Raw genomic sequence first — 22,638 nt, forward strand, 5'->3', positions numbered from 1 at the left:
GCCATGTCGCTCACATCGGCTTGAATGATGAATTGTTCAGAGTGAGGGTGCTTTTAAGGACTGGTTCAACTGCAAAGTCTCTTTATTTTTTCGAATGCAGCCTGGCACTCTTAACAACCATTGCAAAGGCTAACAAGGTCAGGGTTTTTCCCCTCCTTTTCCTGCTTTGAGTAAATCGGTGATTGGCATGGCTATCTTTGCAAAAGAGGGAATAAATTGACAGTAAAAGTTGGCAAAACCCAGAAAGCTTTCAAGCTGCTTATGGGTGCGTGGGGGTTGCCATTCTAGCACTACTTTTACTTTGGCAGGGTCCATTTCTATCCCCTCATTGAAATCCGATACCCCAGATAATCAAGGCATGTCTGGTGAATTCATACTTAGCTTTGCATAGTTTGGCTTTTGACACTGACCACATGTAGCTGGGAGTGGTGGGTTTTTATACCTTCTTGGGCTTTTGTGCTTGAAGTCGTTTCCTGTTCCTGTAACATGAACCTGAGCTTTTGAGCATGTCCTTTTGGTATTGTCTTAAAGGTCAGAATTATGTCCTATTATGTCCTAAAGGTCATATTTTTAGAATCTGAGGGGTATGTAGATTTCAGGGGTCTTTATCTTTCTAATCTCAATCAGCTCCAAGCTACCTGGTTCTAGTCTTTCTGAAAGGATTATCAGATCTGCATTTCTACAGACCTAGTTTCTGCTTGGGGCAGAGAGACCTGGGGGGGTGTGCCTTTAAGATCGTTTGGAGAAATATAATATTCTGCCCCAAATATTTTTTTTCTCTGAAGGGAGTGCTCTTCTTACACCCCTGCTGCACTAGAACCCCTGAATGGCTCACAGTTGAGCCAGGTACCACCTTATCTGTATCTGTGCATTTGGTTTTCCATTCCTGTGGAAAGAGCCTCTCCCTTGGGGATTCAATCAGCACTTTGGAGAAATAATTGAATTGAAGCAGTCTTAGTGGCAAGAAACTAAGATGAGTGACATTCAGCAAAGTTTCTTGGCTAGCTAGAAAGAGTGGTCTCTAAATGTGTGCCTTTATACCTTTCCAGGGTTTTCAAAATTGTCAATTTTGATTATTTGAATTTCTGAGTTTTCAAACTGTCATTCCTGATTCGTGGAGCAGTGTCTATTGATGGTCTAGTTTCTTTATCCAATCTTTAGGGAAAAGGTTAAAAGTTAATCCCTGTCTCAGGAAAGAATCTGATGTGTTTCATTAATTTTATGTATTTTTCTGTGTTTCTGTTCTAATCGTCATTAATTGCCGGTAGCCGGTCCTGCATTCCTGTGGTTAAGCTTATTTTCAGTGTTTGTTCAAGTTGATACTTTGGAGCTGTTTTGTTTGCACTTGGGTTTGTCTGAGGCTGTGGACTCTGAAAATGAACTAGACTGTTCGTTTTAATTTAAAAAAGACTCGTTTTTTAATTAATTCCTTTTGGGGGGAGGGCTCATTTCTACTTTGGAAAGATTTAAACTGTTGTGATTAAATTTTCTTCCTGCCTCCAGATTTCTTCTTCTATCTGAGGGGGGGTGTCTTCCTTTATTCCTAACAGCAGAACCTTTTCTCATCGCTGAACTGCATTTTGTTGGATATGACCTCGCATTAGAAATCATTGACCAGACTTCCCATCGCTTCCCATTCCGCTCAGTCTTCGGATAGCCCCATCCTGCACATGACCTGGAAGGGAGATTTCGGCCAGACCACGAGCGATTAAACGGCGCCGTGCACAACGCGGACAATCTCGCCCGCCAACCGTGAAACCGCCTCTGTGTGGCGTATGAAGGGGGAGGGGAGCGGAAGACGGGAAGCGCCTCTTCCGGGGCCGAACCTCCGTTCAGGATTCGGGCCCTCCACGCAGCCGGGCCAATGGCATCGCTCCCACTCGAGCGGACGAACACTGGCCGGCCAATGGCATCGCGGATTTGGAGGCGGGGCCTCGCCGTGCAGGCGACTTGGCGCCTTTTCGCCCCGGAGACCCGAGCCGCCGTCGGCCTGCCTTCCAGTTGGAGAGCGGAGCTGGGATGCGGGTCCCGGGGTCTTCCGGCTGAGCCGCGCCCCGGGCCGCCATGGAGATCAGCCACTCGGTGAAGGAGCGCACCATCGCGGAGAACAGTCTGGTATTGCTGCTGCAGGGCCTGCACAGCCGCGTCACCACCGTGGAGCTGCGCGACGAGAGCGTGGCCGTGGGCCGCATCGTCAACGTAGACGCCTTCATGAACGTCCGCCTGGGCGAGGCCACCTTCACCGACCGACACGGCTGCGCCTGCCGGCTGCAGGACCTCTTCATCACCGGCAGGAACGTCCGTTACGTCCACATCCCCGACGAAGTGGACATCCGGGCCACGATCGAGCAGCAGCTGCAGCTCATCCACCGCGTCCGCACCTTCGGCGACCGAGGCAAGGGCAGGACCGAGTTCCTTCGGCCGAAGCCAGCGGGCAAGTGACCTGTCCGGTGACAGTCGGGCACGCGGAGAACCGGTGCTGGAAATCTGCTCGTTTCAGGAGAAATGTGCCCGAGAAGACGCATCGCTCTCTTGGGAAGTCCGGGGCTGCTTTCCTGCTCGGTGTGACCAAGCAGCTCCCAGACCGGTTCAAAGGGGAATCGGAGGGTGACGTTCCTTTGTCAGAATATAAGCCATTGTCTACCAATAAGAACAATATTTTCAGAGGCTTTTCTGTTAATATTCTCTCCCCACCAACCTCAAGAATAAACTCGTAAGCTTTAAAATTCAGACGGCCTGTTGAAGCAGGGAGGTGGTGGACGTCTTTTGATCCCCCTGTTGAAGCGCTGTGTGGTGTATGCCTTTGGATTACAGTAATTTCTAATCAGAAATGAAAACTAATTTTGTGCCTAATGGGTTGGATTTTCTGGAGTTTTTTGTATTAGTTCGTTCTGATTACAAAATAAGCAAAGGATGGTAAGCAATGTTCCTTTTTTATCTGCAGAAAACCCAGACACACAAAAATGAAACAGCCCAGAATTCCAGGATCAGTTGTTCTTCACATTACTTCCAATCCTCTTTATGGTCCCTGGCCTGTAAAAAAACTGCCTAAAAATAATGAGGCTCTGTCAATAAAACCATGCCCTGTTCTTGCATATTTGAAGGCTGGATTTATGCAACACACTAGTTCTAGCAAAAATGGATTGTAGTGGGCGATAGTAATTAAGTATGTTATAGGAATATTAATACTATTAGGTCATAATTTGATTTTGTTGGAATGTTATATTTTGTTAACCTGAGTTAGGCTTTGTTGCATTGTGTCCATTAAACCACAGCATGTCCTCTGGTAGTAGATTGTTGCTTGCAAACTATGAGTCTATTTGAAGCCTGCTTGATTTAGAACTGCCTGCAAATGTGCCTAAGTGTCCCTACATACCTACACTGCAAAGGGGTTGATGGATAAGCATAGGTTGCAGATGGCTGCAATGCGTACACCTCCCCAATCCCAGCTGCACAATGTGCAGAGGTGTGCATCCTGAGTGCTGATTGGCTGATCCAACTTCCTGTTCTTTGCTATTTGAGCGCCCCCTAGCCAGAAGGGTACATTTGCAGAAATATAAATGGAACTATGCAGCTGTCCCCAAATGACAGATATACCACATGTGTTCCCTGATGTGCAGTGCTGGAGATGTCTAATCTAGGCTTGAATCATATCCCATCTTCCTACCATTGCTGCTTTATAATTTCTGTTTTGGGACCAGCTAACTAAGCCTTGTAGGTCTTTTTTTCAGTAAATGGAGAATAGCTGCAGTCTTGGTTGTTTTTCATGCCAGAAATCATGAAGTTGGAAGGAACTTTAGAATGCATTTTGTTCACACACACATCCTACCAGTGCAGATTCCACTAGTGCTGCTTTAGAGAGTGACATTTGCTATGATCTAGACCAGTGGTTCTCAACCTGTGGGTCGGGACCCCATTTGGGGTCGAATGACCATTTCACGGGGGTCGCCAAACCACGCTGTCCGCCATTTTTTCCCTTTTCCCTAGCTGTCCTACTCCCTCTTATTGATGGCCACACCCACTTGGGGGTCACCACAACATGGGGAATTGTATTATGGGGTCACGGTATTAGAAAGGTTGAGAACCACTGATCTAGACTTTCTCCTCTTAATACACCCCAAAACAGCAATTAATTGATTGAATGAATGAAGTTGTTTCACATTGCTGACTCAAAGTTGTGGATTCCGTTTCAGATGGTCTACTGTCAAGCCAGGTCTCCCTGTTCAATACCTGACTGACATTTTTCTGAGCGTGATGCAGATAGATTTTTATCTAGTTTTATATATATTTTTATTAATTTTTTATAGTCACAAGTGCTTTATATTTTCTCAGCAACATATTGTCTGGGTTCCAACATTTAACTTACTAATACATGTTAAATTCCTTTCTCTCTACCTCGTTTTTCTAGCCATTTATAAAAGGTATCCCATGTTCTAAAATAAACCGAATCTTCTTTCTCTTTCATTTTTAATGTCAATCTATCCATTTCTGCATATTTAATTTTTTTTAATTAACTTTTCCTCCATTGGTAAATCTTAATTTTTCCAATGTTGACCAAATACAATTCTTGTATTTATATGTAAAATTAGATATATATATTCTTTCTCATAATTTCCTACAATTATGCCTAACAAAAATAGCTCTGGCTTAAAATCTATATATTTTTAGTCATTTTCTATAACCATGTGTTTATTCTTAACCAGAATATTTTGGCTTTAGAGCATGTCCACCAAAGATGGTGCCTGGTTTCTGTCTATATTTTTAACAATTGCTTGATATATTTTTAAACATTTTTGCTAACCTCACTGGTGTTATTTAGTTAGTTATTACTTTGGTCTTTTCTCTATTTTCAGACCTACCACTTCTCTAAATTCTTCTATCTTTTTCATAAACTTAAGGCTTGTCTCTAGGGGCTCTTCTAGTATAAAGACCAAATTGTCCGCAAATGCTTGTAATTTGCATTTTTCATCTTTTATTTACAATCCTTTAATTTCCTTATCTTGTCTAATGTTTCTGTTTAATACCTCCAGTGTTAATATAAATAACAATGGGAATAATGGACACCCTTGTCTTGTGCCTTTTTGATATTGAAATTTTCTGTAAGATCTCCATTTACAATTACTTTAGTGGCTAGATTTTTATCTTGTTAAATACCATCCTATTTAAGGTTTGCTAAGTGTCTCTTCAACTCCCTTAAGTTATTGATAAAAAAAAAAAAGTTGAATAGCAGAACAGACATAAAATACTTTTCTTGATAGTTTTCTCCAAGAGAAGCCATTAATGAGCTCTCTTTAGATCAGGGGTGTCAAACTCGCAACATCACGTGACATGTCATGACTTTCTCTCCATTGCCGGCAATGGGATGGGCCCAGTTTCGGTGTGACGCATCCGGCCTATGGGCCGGCAGTTTGACACCCCTGCTTTAGATGTGAATCCAGTTATCCTAGTCTAGCTCTTATTTTCCATTCTATGAAGGATAATGTTATGCAATCAAAGACTTGCTGAAATCCAGGTATAATAAACTTACATTTCTCTTATTCATATTAACAGAATTACAGCCTTGGAAGGGACCTTGGAGATCTAGTCTAGTCTAACCCCCTGCTCGAGCAGGAAATCTTATACCATTCCAGATAAGTAGCTGTCCAGTCTCTTCCCACACTTTAAATATTTCTCCCGTCCAGTCACAAAATCAGAACTTGAAGCAACTGGCACCCGCCCACCCCCGGCCGGGGCTCGAGCAAAACGGTCCGGGTCAGTTCAGAACGACGCCGCTTGGACCGAGACTCCGCCTTGGGGCGAGGAGGCTTTTTCCTCTTTTCCTAGCAGGCCTTCTGACGGGCGGTTCCGCAGACGCCGCCAGAGGACGTCGCTTGGGCTGCCTGAGCCTCCCCGGTGACCAGCCAAGAGGCAGTGAAGCCGAAGCCAAGGTGGGCTCCTGCGGGCCGACCCCTCCCAACCGCAGCGCCGGAAGCCCAGGGACGAAGGGGGCGGGGGACGCCTACGTGCTTGCTAGCCCAACCAATCCGGAGGACGGGGCCGGCGGCGGCCTGACGTCTCCTGCGTCACGTCCGCTGCAGGGGCCGAGGCGGGCGCCCGAGCGGGAGGCGGTCAGGCGAGCGGGGCCGGCCCCGGAGGCGGCGGCGGCGATGGGTGAGAGGGCGCGGCCACGGGGGCCCGGCGGGGCAAGGGGCTCATCCTCGGGTTCCGCGCGGCGGTAGCCGGAGCCCGGCGGCCGGCTTCTGTCGCATCGGGTGCCTCCCTCCGGCGAAAGCGTTTGGCACTCGCCCGGAAAGGGAACGCGGCGAGGCTCCCGGGGCGGCGGTTCTGCGGGAGAAGCCGCTGCGGCCCGCGATCTTCCGCGCCGTTTCCGAGCCGCGGAGGTGCTGCCTCTGGAAGCGACTCCTCCGGGCCGCGAAGAACCTCGGACGTTTGGGGGCGGCTCCTTTCCGACCGAAGGAGGCCCCGCCTCGCCCTCTGCGCGCCGCGGTGCTTGGGCTGCGGCTTTGTGGACGGGGCGAAGGTGGGGTCGCCTGGCCCTCCGCTCCCCTCCTGGGGCAGGCCCGTCTGCGGGAGAAGGCGACCCTCCAGGCCTGGCCGTTGGCATTCCCCCAAGGAGCATTAAATGCCTGGGATTAGTACAGAGGTGTGTAACTTTGCCCAAGAGCGTGAGCAAAGGCCCGGCTTTTGCTCCGTCTGCCCTGGGGGCCCGGTGCCTTCGTTACTGAAAAGCCATTTAGAAGTGCTGAGTGTGAAACCAGAAGCTCAGATTGGAGCTGCCAGCCCCAGTCAACGTGCCTTTGCGAATGAGAGGCAGAAGCCATACCGTGCCTGTGTTGTTGGCACGGTCGACTTACACCAGTGGCTGTAGTTTCTAATGTGCCTGACCAGCCGAAATGGCCATCGGTTGGGTTGGAATAGTCAGTTCCAAGTGCAGTAGCCCTCCAGACTTCTCAGCCTTTTAAAAAGAGAAGCTGTAGAATAACATCCAATGTATTGAGCCACTAAATCTGACACTAAATAGAGATACCAAGCACAGGGTGCAGAAGAAGCCTGTGCCTCCAGTCAGCAGTTCTGGTGACTGACCTGCCTCTTGGGGCAGCATAGGGCTGTTTTTTTTTTTTGAAGCAGGCAACTGGTGCAGGCCTTGGTGGTTAAAGGAAAGAGAACAGGTAGTTCCAAAATAGAAGACTGGCAGATTCCAAACATAGCAATAACCTAGCTATAATCTCTGTTCTCCAATAGTCTGAGAGGTGAGAGCACCTGTATATCTGGAGAGCATAATATCCTTAAAGCATAAGAAAAAATCTGCTAATCTTCCTCCCTATCTTCCCTCTAAGAGATGAGATATCCGTGCCAAGCAATGTCTGAGAGCAAGCCTTTTATAAATCTGAGTAGAAGGGTTCCTTTCAGTCTGGTTTCTCTCCAAAATTAAAGAAACGCAGGTAAGAGTAAGGACCTTGGAGGTGTTATAAATAGAATAGAATAGAGCTGGAAGGGACCTTGGAGGTCTTCTAGTCCAGCCCCCTGCTCAAGCAGGTTATTTCAGACAAGTGATTGTCTAGTTTCTTCTTAAAAACCTCCAGTGATGGAGCACCCACAATTTCTGGTGGCAAGCTGTTCCACTGGTTAATTGTCCTCACTGTTAGGAAGTTTCTCCTTAATTCCAGGTTGTTTCTCTCTCTGGTCAATTTCCAACCATTGTTTCTTGTCCTACCTTCTGGTGCTTTGGAGAATAATTTGACACCCTCTTCTTTGCGGCAGCGCCTCAAATACTGGAATACTGCTATCATGTCGCCCCTGTTTCTTCTTTTCTTTAGACTAGCCAAACCCAAGTCCTGCAGCCATTCTTCATATGTTTTAGTCTCCAGGCCTTTGATCATTTTAGTTGCTCTTCTCTGAACTTTTTCCAAAATCTCAACATCTTTTTTGTAATATGGTGACCAAAATTGATTGCAGTATTCCAGACGTGATCTTACTTTGATTTTTTCCTGCCTACATATAAAACTTCGCTTTTCTCCACATTAAAACTTATTTTGTTGGATAAGACACATTGTTCGTCAAGATCTTTTTGGATCCTGAGCTTGTATTCTGGGGTGTTGGCTATTCCTGCCAATTTAGTGTCATCTGCAAATTTGATGAGTTCCCCTTCTATTCCCTCATCTAAGTCATTGATGAAGATATTGAAGAGCACTGGGCCTAAGACGGAGCCTTGTGGTACCCCACTGCTTATTTCTCTCCGTATGGATGTAGTGCCATTGAGGACTACTCGCTGAGTACGGTTTGTCAGTCAGCTACAGATCCATCTGGTGGTGATGTTGTCTATCCCACCTTTTTCTAGCTTACCAAGCAGCAGGTTCTGGTTTACTTTGTCAAATGCCTTACTGAAGTCTAAGTATACTACATCCACAGCATTTTGCTGGTCTATTAGTTTAGTCACTTTATTGAAGAATGAAATAAGATTGGTTTGGCATTATCTGTTTTTAACAAACCCGTGCTGACTACTAGTTATATAACTTTGTTTGCTTCTATTTGTTCGCAAATCTGTTTTTTTTATTATCTTTCTGGATCTTCCCAGGTATTGATGTTGGACTGATTGGTCTACAGTTTCCTGGGTCCATTTTTTTTCCCTTTCTTGAAGATGGGAACCACATCAGCCCTTTTCCAATCCTCAGGTACTTCCCCGGTGCTCCAGGATTTTTGAAAGATATGGTGCAATGGTCCTAAGATAACATTTACCAGTTCCTTCAGAACTCTGAGATGTAATCTGTCTGGAGTCCTAGTGATTTATATTCATCAATGTTGGATAGGTGTTCTCTTTCGACTTTCTTATTTAATTTTTGTTTTTTGTTTGCCTTTTGCAGTAGTTTTTTTAGTATGTTGGACTATAATTTCTTTTTGTATGAAGACTAATGCAAAGAATGACTTAAGCAGCTCTGCTTTCTCCCTGCTGCCTATTACTTCCTTGCCACCTTCTCTCTTTATTGGACCTATAGTTTCTGTGACTTTTTTCTTGTTATTAATATGTTGAAAAAACCCTTTTTTTATTATCCTTGATTTCTGTTGCAAGTTTTTGTTCATTCTGAGCCTTTGCTTTCCTAACTTCGTCTTTGCATGTTCTGGCTGTCTGATAATAATCAGTTATTTGTCCCCTTTTCCATTTTTTTGTACTTATCCTTTTTGTTATTCAGTTTGTCAGAAGAATCTTTGTGCAGCCATTTTGGTTTCTTCGTGAATTTCTTGTTTTTCTTTTTCTGGGCTTTATGATTGCATTTTTCAGTGTTTCCCACGTTTCTTGAGTTATTTTCCGCTTTAGGATTTTCGTTCATGGAATCTTTCCTAAGTTCTCTCTGAGTTTGTTAAAATCAGCTCTTGAAGTTTAAGACACTGGTTAGATTATTTTCTATTGCTTCTGTTTGCATTATATTGAATTCCAATATGACATGGTCACTTTCCCCCAAAGTTCCAGCAACTTCAACTCCCTCTATCACTTCTCTATTAGTAAAAATTAGGTCCAATGTAGCTTTACTTCTAGTTCCCTCCTCCATCTTTTGGATAATAAAGTTGTAGGCTAGGTTGGTTGGGAATCTGTTTGATCTCCCACTCACTGCAGACTTTGTCTCCCAGTTGATATCTGGATAGCTGAAATCTCCTATTACTAGTGTGGTATGCTTTCCACACACATTTTTGTTAACTGGTTGGCAAAGAGTTCATCTATTTCTTCCTTTTTTTATAAGTGTTTTATTGATTTTCTATTACTATAAATCATAAATGCTTAGTAAACAAACATGATGTCCGGGTACATTTGTTACTCGGTGTTGCATCTTAACTTCAGTATAAATCTATTCAATGCTACACAGTCCAGTGGTTTGGGGAGGTTTTTTTATTGGTTTTGTGTTCTAGAGATTCTAAAGATTGGTCACCCTTCCCCCTCAATTTTAGTTTAAAGCCCTCCTGATGAGTTGGGCCAGTCTTTTCCCTGTTTTTGTGAGGTGCAGCTCATCCTTTGCCAAGAGTCCTTCTTGTAGGAAATACAGTCCATGGTCCAGGAAACCAAAGTTTTAATAGTTTTTTTTAACAGCTTTAATAGTGCGAGAACCTCTTTTATTTCCCCTGTTATTCTTGGTGCTTCTGCTGTGGGTGGACAGTCCTGGATGCCAGAGGCCTGAATTAGTTCAAAATCAATTTGCTGAAATCATCCTTAGAATGCAATGAGATGAGGGAGACCTCATGTAGTGGATCCTTCCTTTCTCTCTGACCATTAAACTACTGGGGGCTCCTGCTTGTCTTCGCTGATTGCTTCCCAGGCAGCAACTCTTCCCTTCCTCCTCCAAGGTCATCCTCAAGTTCCATTGCAAGAAACGTGTAAATTTATGAGCTTCTGGGTGGTACAAAAAGGTAGTTGTGACATAAAAGCTCCATTGGGGAAAAGAATTGAGCTTAAAGCAGCGTCTGCCTTTCCTTTCCAGAACTCAGAATGAAGCGAAGAACCTCCGATAGAGGTGGTGGGGAAACATCAGCCAAGGTTCTCTGCCCAGGGATTTCCAGCAGTAACACCAAAAGAGCTGGGCCTTTCATACTTGGTGAGTAAGAAGAGATTCTTGCCTCAGGACACTGCAGCTAACCAGCTATTCAGTGCTGTAAAGATCATCAGACATGCAGAACGTTTCCTTTGCCTAATGAGTTCTGTCATAAAACAGGATGAAATTCCTGGTCCTTGACAGACAATATATTCAGCCAGGTTGCAGCACTGCAGAACTCCTGAAAGGTATCCCAGCCTCTTTTCATCACCAGATGGTGTGAGGATTGGAGCCCAGACCCAATCCTGTTTCTAATCTCAGCATTTGGGAATAAAGATTTTGAATCCCTTTCTGCTGTGGTCACTGCCAGCATAATTGTCCCTAGTACCCCAGTGCGGCTGGCTCATCAAGAAAAGATTGCACTTTCTCAGAAAAGAGGGCAACATGCTACAGGGTTTACACTTTCGTGTGACACTTCTGGCTTCAGTTTCAGAGTGGATGGCCACGGCATTCTCCTGCTCTTGTGCTGAGCTGGGAAGGACACATTAGGGCCATCACCATTTGGCCATCTCTGTGGCTTAAAGAAAAACACGTCTTGCTGAGCAGAGAGGGAGCTTCTGGGGATAAGCTAACAAGGCAGATGTTCTATTTTTATGTTCCTAGGCCCACGTTTAGGCAACTCCCCAGTGCCTAGCATTGTTCAGTGCTTGGCAAGAAAGGATGGGACAGATGACTTTTATCAGCTGAAGGTAAGAAGCAATTTACAGAATCAGTTTCCCAGAAATAACTGACATGAAAGAGAGACACATTGTTTAAATCCTAAAGTTCTGCTGAACTGCAGAGTCTGTACAGGTGGGATTGAATGCAGCGAATGTTAAGAGGAGCCCTGGTGGTGCAATGGTTACAATGCAGTATTGTGGGCAAACTCTGCCCACAGCTAGGAGTTAGATCCTAATGGGGCTTAAGATTGACTTGGCCTGCCAGCCTTCTGAAGTTGCTAAAATGAGGACCAGATTGTTGGGGGCAAGATGCAAATAATGCTTTGTAAACCACCCGGAGAGTGCTGTAAAGTGCTATGGGGTGATATATAAGCCTAACTTAGACTTATATACCGCTTCACAGTACTTTACAACCCTCTCTAAGCCTTTTACAGAGTCAGCATATTGCCCCCAACAATCTGGTCCTCTAAATGCTGTTGTAAGAAGGGAGTGGGACAGGCAAGGCCTGGTCAATCTTCTGTGGAAAATCAATATGCAGTGGTGGCACCATAACTAAAACATTGGTGGTTTTCCTCAAGTGAGGCGCAGGCCTTTCAAGGAAAGATGCCTTCTGCAGCTGTCCAGTCCCCAAAGCCACAGCAGCCCCTTTTACCTGGTGATGCTTTTCCAGAGGGCTCAAGTCTTTTCTTACACCTTCTCTGTGTTGCTTGCTGCTGCTGAGGCTAGGGGTCATAAAATAAGATGTGAAAACAGTTACCTGCCCTAGAACCATTAACGTCCAAATTCCTCTAACCTCCAGGCAGAACAACAGGAAGAGTGTTGGGGAAAGGTGTACCCCCTTTTCTTGAGCCAGACCAAAAAGGGAAATTGGGCCTCCTTTATTTATGATGTCAACTTTGGGCTTCAAGGTGCTCTGTGCCCTGCTGTGATTTTCTGTGCATTGCATTGCATTTGAGACTGGCCTTTCTGACTTTTACTGTCTTGAGCTGCTTTTCCTTTGTTTCATTCACAAAGATCCTCACCTTGGAGGACAAGAATGACCATGGCACAGAAACCCAAGAGGAACGTCAGGGCAAAATGCTGCTGCACACAGAGTTCTCTCTCCTCTCTCTCCTGCACAATCAGGATGGGGTGGTCCATCATCATGGCCTTTTCCAGGTAGAAGTTGGAGCCCTTCTCTAAACACCATTGCTTGCTGGCTTCCCAGCACTGACATGGTGGAGCCTTGAGAGGCCTGTTTTTTTTAAGCCTTCAAATGGCGCAGCCCATGTTAATTGGTTTTGGGGACATTGTGGTTTTGATGTCATGTGCTGCCTGCAGAAGCTGCCACAGTCTCAGTCCAGCTCCTCTGCCTGAGACTGTTAGATTCTGGCAATCAAATGCCCCTCTGTGCCAGTTTAATCATAATTTCCTAAGCAAAGGGGGGGATGTCCTTGGGGAGCTTTTGGCAAGTCTGGGGCATGCTTGCTGGGAAGAATTGTACGCTTCCAGTAAGACAAAATATTTCTGCACCTACCCACTCTTCAGAAATCTATGAGAATTTCATTAATGGTTGTAAAGAGCAATTTTGCACTGGTACAAAATCTACAGTTATGGCCCTCATGGAAGCAGCAAAAAGCGGGCTTGTGTCTAATCAATGGGTAGGATGGGTTTCTCCCTGCTCAATTAACACTGGTCCCTGTGACTTGGGACTATGCAGGACAGAACCTGTGAGCTGGTGGAAGAACTGGAGTCCAATCGGGTGATCCGAAAAATGAGGAAACGTATTTGTTTAGTGTTGGACTGCCTCTGTGCCCATGACTTCAGTGACAAGACAGCTGATCTCATCAATCTCCAGCACTATGTCATCAAAGAGAAGCGGCTTAGCGAACGAGAGACCATTGTCATCTTCTATGATGTTGTGCGGGTGGTGGAAGCCTTGCACAAGGTACCATGTTTCTGCACTTATTCCACAGTATGGTAGCAGCCGTGTAATGGAGTGCACACCAGCCCCAGAATCTTGCACAGCTAGAAGAATGTTGCGGTCAGGGCACCAACCCTAAATTTTATTGAGATTTTTATTGAGAAATTTTATTTCTCACCTGCCTTGGCAGGAGCCAAAGAACAGAAGCCAGAACTGAGCAGGGCTCTTCTCTCGGGGGATTCAATCACATGCTTAGTTTGGGTCTTCTGCATTGGGCAGAATAATCTCAGTTGTTCTAATTGCAGGATTGTTTTATTTTTGCAGAAGAACATTGTCCACAGAGACTTGAAACTGGGGAACATGGTGCTAAACAAAAGGTGTGTTCCTTTTGCAAATTGCTCGGCCATGGGGTTGTTGAGGGTTCCCAGAGTGTCTTCACTTGTCCTTTGCAAACAGCTGGGGAAGTGGGTAGCAGGGCAGGTCTTCAGAGACCCCCTGAAAAGTTTCAGCTGGTCTACCATGTATAGCCATGTCCAGGGCAGATGGTATTTCTCCTGTACACACCTTTTTTTGTTCTCTGGTGGGCAAAGGGCCAAGAATGGATGACATTTCCATCAGGGGCAGTTGGTAGCACTGGAAGAGAGTGAGGAGGAGATGTGTCAGTCAGCTCCCCAATCAGAAATTTGGAGGTTGGTACTGTCATTGCTCTAGTGACTCTGCAGCTTGTCCTTGGTGCAGACAGGCAGAAACATTATTGCAGTCATTGACCAATAAAAGTGTATTCAATAAAACGAATGGCACAAAACTATCCCTTAACAACAAGAACTAATAGGGTGATTGGGCTAGCTACTCTGCCAGCCAGAAGGGAGACCAGGCTAGCTAGTTGTATTTCACAGAGCCTAAATGCAAGAGGCTGCCCACCGCCTCCTGTCTTCATTATGCCTAGACAGATTGAGGAATGTATCTGGGCAGCAGTTTTTGTGCATCATCCTAAAAGCATTTTAAGGGTTCAGCAGCAGCCTTCTGGCCTGTTCTCATTCACTCATGGGGAAAGTACCCCAAAGTTCTTTCAAGACTGGGTGGAAAGAGCTGGTCCAGCCTCCAGCCAGATAGTGAAAATTCCTGAATGCATGCAGCTCTCTGGCCTTGGAAAGGAGGCTGAATGGGCTTAGTCTGGGTATTCTGAGAGGCTTTGGGGAAGTTAGAAGCTATTTCTTAGAGGTTGGAATTCACCACTTGTGTGGGGAAGCAGGGCTCAAAAGCTCTTAGCTCCGGGGATACTCTTGGTTCTAGCTTCAGAAAGAGATACTCATGCAAACTTACTTTGGCTTCTGCCACCTACAGCTTTTTCTAACCTCACCTTTCTGACCTATATTTTGCCCATGTCCAGGTCGTTGCTGCAATGTGTTCTGTGAGAAAGCTGTTTGGAAAAAGTAGCTGCTGAGTTTTTGACCAGGACTCCTAGATTTGAATATACTGGGCAGAATTGATAGCTTCTAGAGTTGTCAAGTAGTTTGAGATCAGGGAACCTGAAGCTTCTTCCTTCTGAGCTTGATTATGACTTCTTTTATGCACTTACCTGGATAAGATTGGCTCCTGAGAAAACTGGACCTTGGGTCTGCTTCTGGGCACCACAGTCTAAAACAACATGGAAAAAGTTGACCGTGTTCAGAGAATAGGTATCAAAATGGAGGAGGGAATGGAAACCCTCTGAGGAACGATGAAAGCAATGGACCATGTTTAGCTTGCAGAATAAAAGGATGAGGGGAAGCCTCCTACTGTCTTCTGACATCTGAAAGGCAAGGAAAGGGAGGGAGTTCTCCATTGCTATGAGAGCAAGGTCAGAGCCAACGGATTGAGCCTGCGGGAAAGGAGGAATTTCCTGATGGCAAAGAGCTCTCCGTTGGCCTTCGCTGGAGGACTTCAGACAGGCTAGACAGCAATCTGCAATGGATCCTGCATTGAGCAGAAGGTCGGCTTGGTCTCTGAGATCTCTTCCAATTCTATGATTCCATGGAAAGGGTCTCTTTTTGGCAGCACATGAAATTTGGAACATCTTTGTGGCTGAATTCATAAACAGTCTTGGATTGCAGAAGTTTGGTTTGGTGCATTTGATTGTTTGGCTGCCTTCTCTGTCCTCTTTTCTCTACAGTGATTATGGGTGTTTTCTTGGTTTTAATCCTGTAGCTACAAAAAACCCCTCCTGTGGTAGATAGAAGGGAATATAAAATAACAAATTCACTATTGCTTAGCAAATTTCCCTTGTTCTGCTTTATAGGAAATCCATTCTAATTCTGTATTTGCCTGAGTTGGAAGATTCTTTCCTTTTTTCATTTTAATAATAATAAAGTTGGAAGGGACCTTGGAGGTCATATAGTCCAACCCCCTGCTCAGACAGGAAACCCTATACCATTTCAGACAAATGGCTATCCAGTCTCTTCTTAAAAACTTCCAGTGTTGGAGCATTCACAGTTTCTGGAGTCAGGTTGTTCCACTGGTTAATTGTTCTCACTTTCAGGAAATGTCTCCTTAGTTAAAGGTTGCTTCTCTTTGGTTAGTTTCCATCCGTTGCTTCTTGTCCTGCCTTCATGTGCTTTGGAGAATAGCTTGACTCCCTCTTCTTTGTGGCAGCCCCTGAGATACTGGAAGACTGCTATCATGTCCCCCTCGTCCTTCTCTTCGTTAAACTAGACATCCCCAATTCCAGCAACCATTCCTTATCTGTTTTAACAGCAATTTGACACTATTCCTTTTCTAAAGTTCTGAGGAGTCTGGAGTCCCAGCTGTATGAAATAGAAACAAATTTATGCATGCCCTGCTTGTTACCTCAGGTATGAGGAATGATGATGCAGGGGATTTTCTGACTCAGGCGATATTAGCCTTCCCTGTTTCCCCAGTACAGCATCCAGGATTCTCTTCTGCACCCTGTTCCACTATAGGCTCTCAACACCCCCAGGAAACTGAAGACTGAAGGACTGGATCAAGCCCAAAGATCTTTTGGAGAGCTTTTGGGCAGACCTAGCTTTCCAAAGTTTTATAAGTCAATTCACAGTCACGATACTTACCAGTGGAGGCTATTTGAATTTGGTAGCATTCAGATATAATCAGTAAGTTAGTACCATTGGTCGTGAAAGCTGTCTGGGTGCACCTTTATTGGGACTCTGCTTACTTTTCATAAAATCATTGAATTGTAGAGTTGGAAGAGACCACAAGGATCATCTGCTCCAACCCTCTGCAGTATACAAAGAGATCAGTTAAACCGACTGTCCGAGTTGGCTACCCAGCCTCTTAAAAATCTCCAGAGACTCAAAACCCATAACCTCCATTGGTAGACTGTTCCACTGTTGTACGTATCTTATCATATATTTAAATGAAATCTAGGTAACTACAGCTTATATTGGTAATTTCTGACCTAGTTTTGGGGCCATAGGAAACAGTTTATAACTCTTTGTGGTTCACATACCTGAACATAGCTATCACATCTTCGCTGTGAGAACATCATACATTCCTTCAGTCTAGGGCACATTTCAGGTTCTGATATCGCCTTCATTGCACTTCTCTGAATTCTCTCCAACTTGTCTCTCCACTTCCATTTTAATTCTGTCTTTGCTTCAGGACCCACCGAATTACGATCACCAACTTCTGTCTTGGGAAGCATTTGGTGAGTGAAGATGACCTGCTGAAGGACCAGCGGGGCAGCCCTGCCTACATTAGTCCTGATGTCCTCAGCAGTAAGTAGCGTCCCTTCATCAAGGATGTCTCTAACAACCCTTTTCTTTGCCCCGAGGGCTTCCATTCCTTTGTGATGCTGCTGTCTATTCCATTTTTTGGAAGTAGAGGCTCTTCCTGTGCACAGCACATTTTGGGTGTCTGGAAGTGGGCGGATTTCCAGAATGAAGAGCAGACCTATTTCTAACTTGCTCCAGACAGAGCTACAATTGCTCTAAAACCTTTTTCTGGGCTGGCTGGTGGTCTAGTGGGTGGAAAAGAAGTTCTGCTTTTTATGACTGGGAGAGAAGGGGAAAGAAGAGCACTGGCTATCTTTACTTCTTTTCCCCCTGCCTCAGAACACTTGTGGCTTGGGGCAGAAAGAGTGCGAGCTCAACTGGCTGGGTGGTTTAGCTCCTGCTTCTTAGTGGACCATGCTAGGGTGCCTCCTCTGCCTGCAGGTCGGCCATACCGTGGCAAGCCCAGTGACATGTGGGCGCTGGGAGTGGTCCTCTTCACCATGCTCTATGGACAGTTTCCCTTCTATGACAGCATCCCTCAAGAGCTCTTCCGCAAGATCAAGGCTGCTGAGTACACGATCCCAGAGTGAGTGAAAGCAGGCCTTGATCCTCCAGCACCCCCGTCTCCCTGAACCACCGTTCTTTCTGGCTCTGGGGGTTTGGGCACCTGCCATTTCTCTAGCTCTTCTTCACTGTTCTCCAGCAGGGATGGGCGGGTGTCCGAAAACACCGTGTGCTTGATCCGGAAGCTGCTGGTCTTGGACCCTCAGCAACGCCTGACAGCCTCAGAAGTGCTCGAATCCCTCAGCTCCATAATTGCATCCTGGTGAGTGGGGAGGTGGGATATGAGGGCGAGGCTGCAGGGGCTGCCCTGTGTGTGGAGAGGTGGTTTGGAGTGGCTCTGCCCTGCATGCCAGCCCAAGCTTTGCCAGATGGAGGGTGGGTTGGATTGGGTTGCCCTTCTTCGTCCGTCCAAAGTGGACTGTTTGAAAGAGAATCCTCTGGAGCGCTTCCTGACTCTCCATGTTTGACAGCACATGTTGGCAGCTCCCTTGCTTTGCCTTTTCCTGCCATTTTCTGCCTCTAACAAAGGGCCTTACTTGAGATCCTGCCTTTGCAGAAATCTCAACTAAGAAAATTGGAAGAACTCCTCCTGGGGTCCCCAACCAGGTGGCTGAAGGAGATTCAGTTCTAGATGCATTTGTTGTTGGAGAGCACAAATCGGAGAGATGATGGTTGCCAAACTGGCTGGCCTTTGATCATTTCTGGCCTCTTAGCTCTTCTTTGCCAGTCTTTGGGTTGCTCTAGTGAGGGCATCATCTCAGCTCTGCAGTGTGAACTGAAAGATGCTACACTTGATCTCCCTCCCCCATCCTGATAGAGAAGCACCCCTAGGATAATAAGCTGTGCTTGGTATGCCTTGGGCGCACTTGCTCCCCTGCGCTCTGGTGTGCATTATGACACTCACTGGGCTGGCTGGGAAATTCTCTCCATGGGCTGGGCCAAACATCGGAGTCCAGTGACATCCTGCCTGCTCCTAGCAGGAGTCTTCACCCTGCTGAACAGCAAAACTTTGTCTCCTGCAGGCAGTCCATGTCCTCCCTCAGTGGGCCCTTACAGGTAGTGCCCGATGTCGACGATCAGGTGGTCAACCCAGAACATGCACATGAGGTAAGATATGCCCTGCCCGGAGAGGCCTTGTGGAGGGTCTCAGACTGGGCATCATCCCAACTGCTATTGCAGCTCTTGAGGAGACGGTCTGGTCTGTCTTGTTCTGAGCTTTTTCCAGGAGCGTCTTCCAATCCCTTATGACCCCCTCTGTGCCATGTATCTATCTGCATGTGTGCCTGCAAGGAAAATGATGAAAGCATGGGGTGATCTAGCTTAGGATTGGCCTCAGCTGGTGACATTTCTGTATCTGTTGCTGTCCTGACTCATTTCATAAATTCTCCCTTTGCTAGTCTGACAAACCGTCAATGCAAACTGGCATTTTCTATTGCCAGGGAATCAGTAGCATAGAAAGATGTAAGTGTGTAAATGTGTGTGCATGCATGTGTGCTTGCAGGCATGCATGCATGGGCGTGCATGTACAGAGAGAATAAGCAGGTGTCTTCTGAAAGCTACTTGCAGACTGTCTGCCCTGCTCTTAATGAGGCTGGGATTCAGGAAGCCGCAGATCAACAGCATTTGTCTTCTGGTGACAAAAGGCAGGAAGGGCTGGACACAGTTCTGGCCCCCCAATAGACTTTGTCCTCCCTGCAGGCGAAGGTGACTGAGGAGTGTTCACAGTACGAGTTTGAGAATTACATGAGGCAGCAGCTCTTGCTAGCGGAGGAGAAGAACACGCTCCATGAGGCAAAGAACTTCCTGCAAAAGCGGCAGTTTGGCAGCGTCCCTCCAGTGAGACGCCTTGGCCATGATGCCCAGCCCATGAACACCCTGGACGCCGCCGTTCTCGCACAGCGCTACCTTCGGAAGTAGCTCGCACAGGAGGCGGAAGTCACGCTCCACCTGCCTAGCCTGGTGCAAGAATTGGGGCCGGGCCTAGGTGCCAAGCAATGTAGCAGTCTTCCCTGCGTGCTGAGGGGTTTTTGCTTGCCGAGATTGCCCCAAGAGGACAAGTGGAAGACACCTGGCTGGGACCAGCACCGTGGATTTGAACTTTCATCATAGACAGTAGCCTGCTTTTACTTAATGACTCCGAAATCTACCTCTCCGCCTTTTTTAACCACACTGTTCTCTGGACTGAAATGTAGAGTGGTTTTGGCAAAAGTTGTCCCAGCAGGCTCCTTTCCTAACACAAACGGGAAAGCAGGTGGATTGCATTTTGCTCCATACGGTTTGAATAAGCTTAATCATTTTTTTCTCCAATGTCCTTTACCCTGGGTTTCAAAAAGGGTAACTCTTTCTTAAACCCATTTTTGTTCAATACTCTGGGTTCTGTTTTCAGTTTAAGCCCCAGGTTGAATTTACTTTGTGCAAGCATTAATTTGAGACCCCAGTGTGATTATGGTCTTGCAAATGTCTCATCTTTATTCTGAGTTTGTTGAACCAAGACAATTTGTTGCAGATTCCAGCTAGGCCAAGTTTCAACCCAGAGCTGTTTACAATGTAGCTTTTCTGGAGGCTGGTCTCCAAGCCACTTAATTATTTTGGATCTCCTGGGTGTTCTGTTTTGGTTTTGATTTTTTAAAATGGTAGCTTTTGAAAAGTGCAGCAATGTTGCATTGATTCTGCTGATTTTTATCTCTTGTCCCATTAACCATGGAGGCATGTTTGAAGGGATAAATTTTTGATAATGTGAAAGGGGTAGTTGTCCCTTCCCTCTTCCTTCTACTCCATCCCCCACCTCTCCCCCCACTGCAGACCTCACTTCAGTCCCCTCCATGTATGCTCTTGGCACACTCTCACCTTTGTCGCTGGTCACAGCACTTACCTGTATGCACAGGTTGGGGGGGGGTGCCCCTTGCTCCAAGCTAGGATCCAGCTGTGTGATGCCAGAGCCATGGGGTTTTTTTGGACTGGATGCCTTTCTTGCCAGATTAGTCATGTCCTGTGGAGATGATTCTGTTGCAGAGTCTCCAGTTTCCTTTTCTCATCCATCATCAGTTCATTTTCCAGCAGCAGTGGCTCTCCAGTGTGCTGTCCTTTGGAAGACCGGGAGCAAAGCTGTCATGTCTTGGCGTGACATCTTCCCTGGAGAGGTGGTGGGGGTGAGCAAAAAAACTCTTTGGCGCATTCACCATTAACAGAAAGAAGTGTGAGTGTGTTCGCATGATTGAAGTAGTAGAAACAGATTTCTGACTGTTGCACAGGAGAAAACAATACAGTCCAACAATGTTTGGAGATTTGGTGAAATCCAAATGAGGCTTAGCCTGTCATCTGGAGCTGCTACACAGGACACAGGTGCAGTTATCATGGTCAGTCTCTGGAAAATGGCATAGGAACCCCCCCACACACACACACACACACCCATGTTTTCTCTCTGCAGCTGTAGAATCTGGGCCATCAAGCAGGGTCTATGGAGATTCTCAGTCATCTAGGCAGGGTTGTCCCAAAGGTGGGGTTTTTTTCCCAAGAGGCAACTGGACTTGCTTGCTTTTTCTTTGAGGCACAGGCTCTTGTGCTTCAGTTTGAGATTCAGACAACACTGATTCATCCCCAACAGCCTGTGCCTGCTTCCACAGTGAAGGGACCCAGGGCAGAAAACATCCTGCAGCCAAGAAGGCTCCACACACATTTGTGCTACTCAGGTGAGCCTGCGAACACAGGTAAACCTCCAAATGGTCCCAGGGACTCTCTCAAAGGGTGCAAATGACCATCTGTCTGCAAGGAATATAAATCCTTCCATTCCCCACCATCCAGTCAGAGCTGAAGAAGCTTCTTGGATGAGAAGTGAAACATCTTCAGAGAAAAAACAAGAAAGTCTAGTTGCCTCCTGAAAAAAAAAGCATTTTTGGGATCAAGCAGGGTCTTTTCCCAGCAGCTTTGTCCATGGATGACAGCAGAGGTCAGGGGCAGCAGCAGCCTTTGTTTGCTGAAATGGAAAGTTGTGTGCTTAGTTTTTGAGTTGCTTTTCCATAGCCCTTCCAGGAAACAGCCTTCCCTTCTCCTGGTGAGCCCTATGCAAGGGAGTCCCGAACATGATTCCCAAGTGTGAGAGAAGCATTTCTAATATGGATGTGGGAGACAGACAGACATAGACCTGTGGGAAAGCTCCCTCTGCAGGAAGGAGCACTTGGAGGCCTCGCCTGCAGCACAGCCTCCCAGCCTGCTTTAAGTTCCACCCTAGGTTTAATCTTCCCATAGAAACGTTGGAAGCAGAAGTTGCCAGGGGAAGGAGCAACTCCAGAAGGGGCAATCGGGGGTCTTCCCAGGAGAGGAGCAGGAAGCTGTGTCAGGGGAGTCATCTCCCAAGCCTTAGGAATGCTGACTTATCCCTCCAGAGCTCTGCCCCTTCCTACGTTTAATTTTTTTCCCCCTTCCCCAAGATAGTTAACAATATGTCTGAAAGGTTTGGTCCTTCTCCCACTCTTGACAAAAATAGCAATACTCCATTGATGTAAAGTTGGGTGTTCCACCATCTGTTGCAATAAAAAGCTGATTGGAAAGAGATGGAAAAGGACTCTGGGGTGGGGTAAGGGCCATGAAAGGGATGTTGTGAGCTGCTGGTTTTGTTTGGGGAGCTGTCATGTTGGGTGAGACATCACAGACAAAATTCCTGTTGTAAAAAAATTGCGAAGAACATTTGTATAGAGACTATTTTTGTATTACACCCAGCTAGTCCAGCATGCCAGCAATAAAATTTCATAATGTAGAATTCATGCATTGAGAAGTCTGGTTATTATTCCAACAGTTCCCCCACCCCACACTTTCCAGGGTGGGAAATGGAAAAGTTCTTTTGTAAAAGCTTTTCACTCATCTCTTTTAATAGCTGTTTTTGGCCTGTATCTCTGGGGAGGTATAGGTGGCAACACCCATCTCGAAAGCTATGGGGAGGGGGGGGCAGTACTGTCACCTTGCCTTGTCCTGTCATGTAAAACTACCTGCTTTGCCCTGTCACGTAAACACCTAAATACAAGCAAATCCTTCTGGAATATCTGTGCACAGAAATGTACTCCAATTATGAAGATCAGCGTTGAATGGCAGTAAAAACACCAGAGAAATCCTCATTAAAGGACCTTGCTCTCCTTCACCATTGTATGATTGGGTCATATCGTCTGTATGTTAATGATACCCAATTACATATTTCCACCCCTCGTCAGATAGTT

General features: G+C 46.1%; 2 protein-coding genes across 5 annotated transcripts; both read left to right on the plus strand.

The window, feature by feature from the left end:
- The first annotated feature begins 1,619 nt into the window (after positions 1-1,619).
- LSM10 (LSM10, U7 small nuclear RNA associated) lies at positions 1,620-2,912 on the plus strand. Its single transcript, XM_039327562.1, has one exon. The coding sequence runs from the start codon at positions 2,065-2,067 to the stop codon at positions 2,440-2,442; it is 378 nt and encodes a 125-aa protein (XP_039183496.1). The 5' UTR covers positions 1,620-2,064; the 3' UTR covers positions 2,443-2,912.
- A 531-nt stretch (positions 2,913-3,443) lies between these two features.
- On the plus strand, positions 3,444-22,191 carry STK40 (serine/threonine kinase 40). 4 transcript variants are annotated; one of them, XM_039327486.1, is made up of 11 exons: positions 3,444-6,150; positions 10,467-10,580; positions 11,181-11,266; positions 12,251-12,394; positions 12,936-13,163; positions 13,464-13,516; positions 16,755-16,870; positions 17,309-17,453; positions 17,571-17,693; positions 18,454-18,538; positions 19,130-22,191. In XM_039327486.1, the coding sequence occupies exons 1-11, from the start codon at positions 6,147-6,149 to the stop codon at positions 19,346-19,348; spliced, it is 1,317 nt and encodes a 438-aa protein (XP_039183420.1). In that variant the 5' UTR covers positions 3,444-6,146; the 3' UTR covers positions 19,349-22,191. The 4 variants fall into 4 exon arrangements, with proteins under 4 accessions (XP_039183420.1, XP_039183429.1, XP_039183405.1 ...); XM_039327495.1 differs by lacking the exon at positions 3,444-6,150 and adding an exon at positions 6,157-6,643; XM_039327471.1 differs by lacking the exon at positions 3,444-6,150 and adding an exon at positions 8,633-8,672.
- Positions 22,192-22,638: the final 447 nt, after the last annotated feature.

This window comes from Crotalus tigris, unplaced genomic scaffold (assembly GCF_016545835.1).
Source record: "Crotalus tigris isolate CLP2741 ecotype Arizona unplaced genomic scaffold, ASM1654583v1 scf7180000017614.5298720, whole genome shotgun sequence".
Classification (NCBI taxonomy): Eukaryota; Metazoa; Chordata; class Lepidosauria; order Squamata; family Viperidae; genus Crotalus; species Crotalus tigris.

Coding starts and splice junctions, on each gene's coding strand:
- LSM10 (XM_039327562.1), top strand. CDS start 2,065: ATGGAGATCAGCCACTCGGTGAAGGAGCGCACCATCGCGGAGAACAGT.
- STK40 (XM_039327471.1), top strand. CDS start 8,639: ATGGGAACCACATCAGCCCTTTTCCAATCCTCAG. Junction 8,673..10,466: donor AGCCCTTTTCCAATCCTCAG/GTACTTCCCCGG, acceptor TTTCCTTTCCAG/AACTCAGAATGAAGCGAAGA. Junction 18,539..19,129: donor ACCCAGAACATGCACATGAG/GTAAGATATGCC, acceptor TCCTCCCTGCAG/GCGAAGGTGACTGAGGAGTG.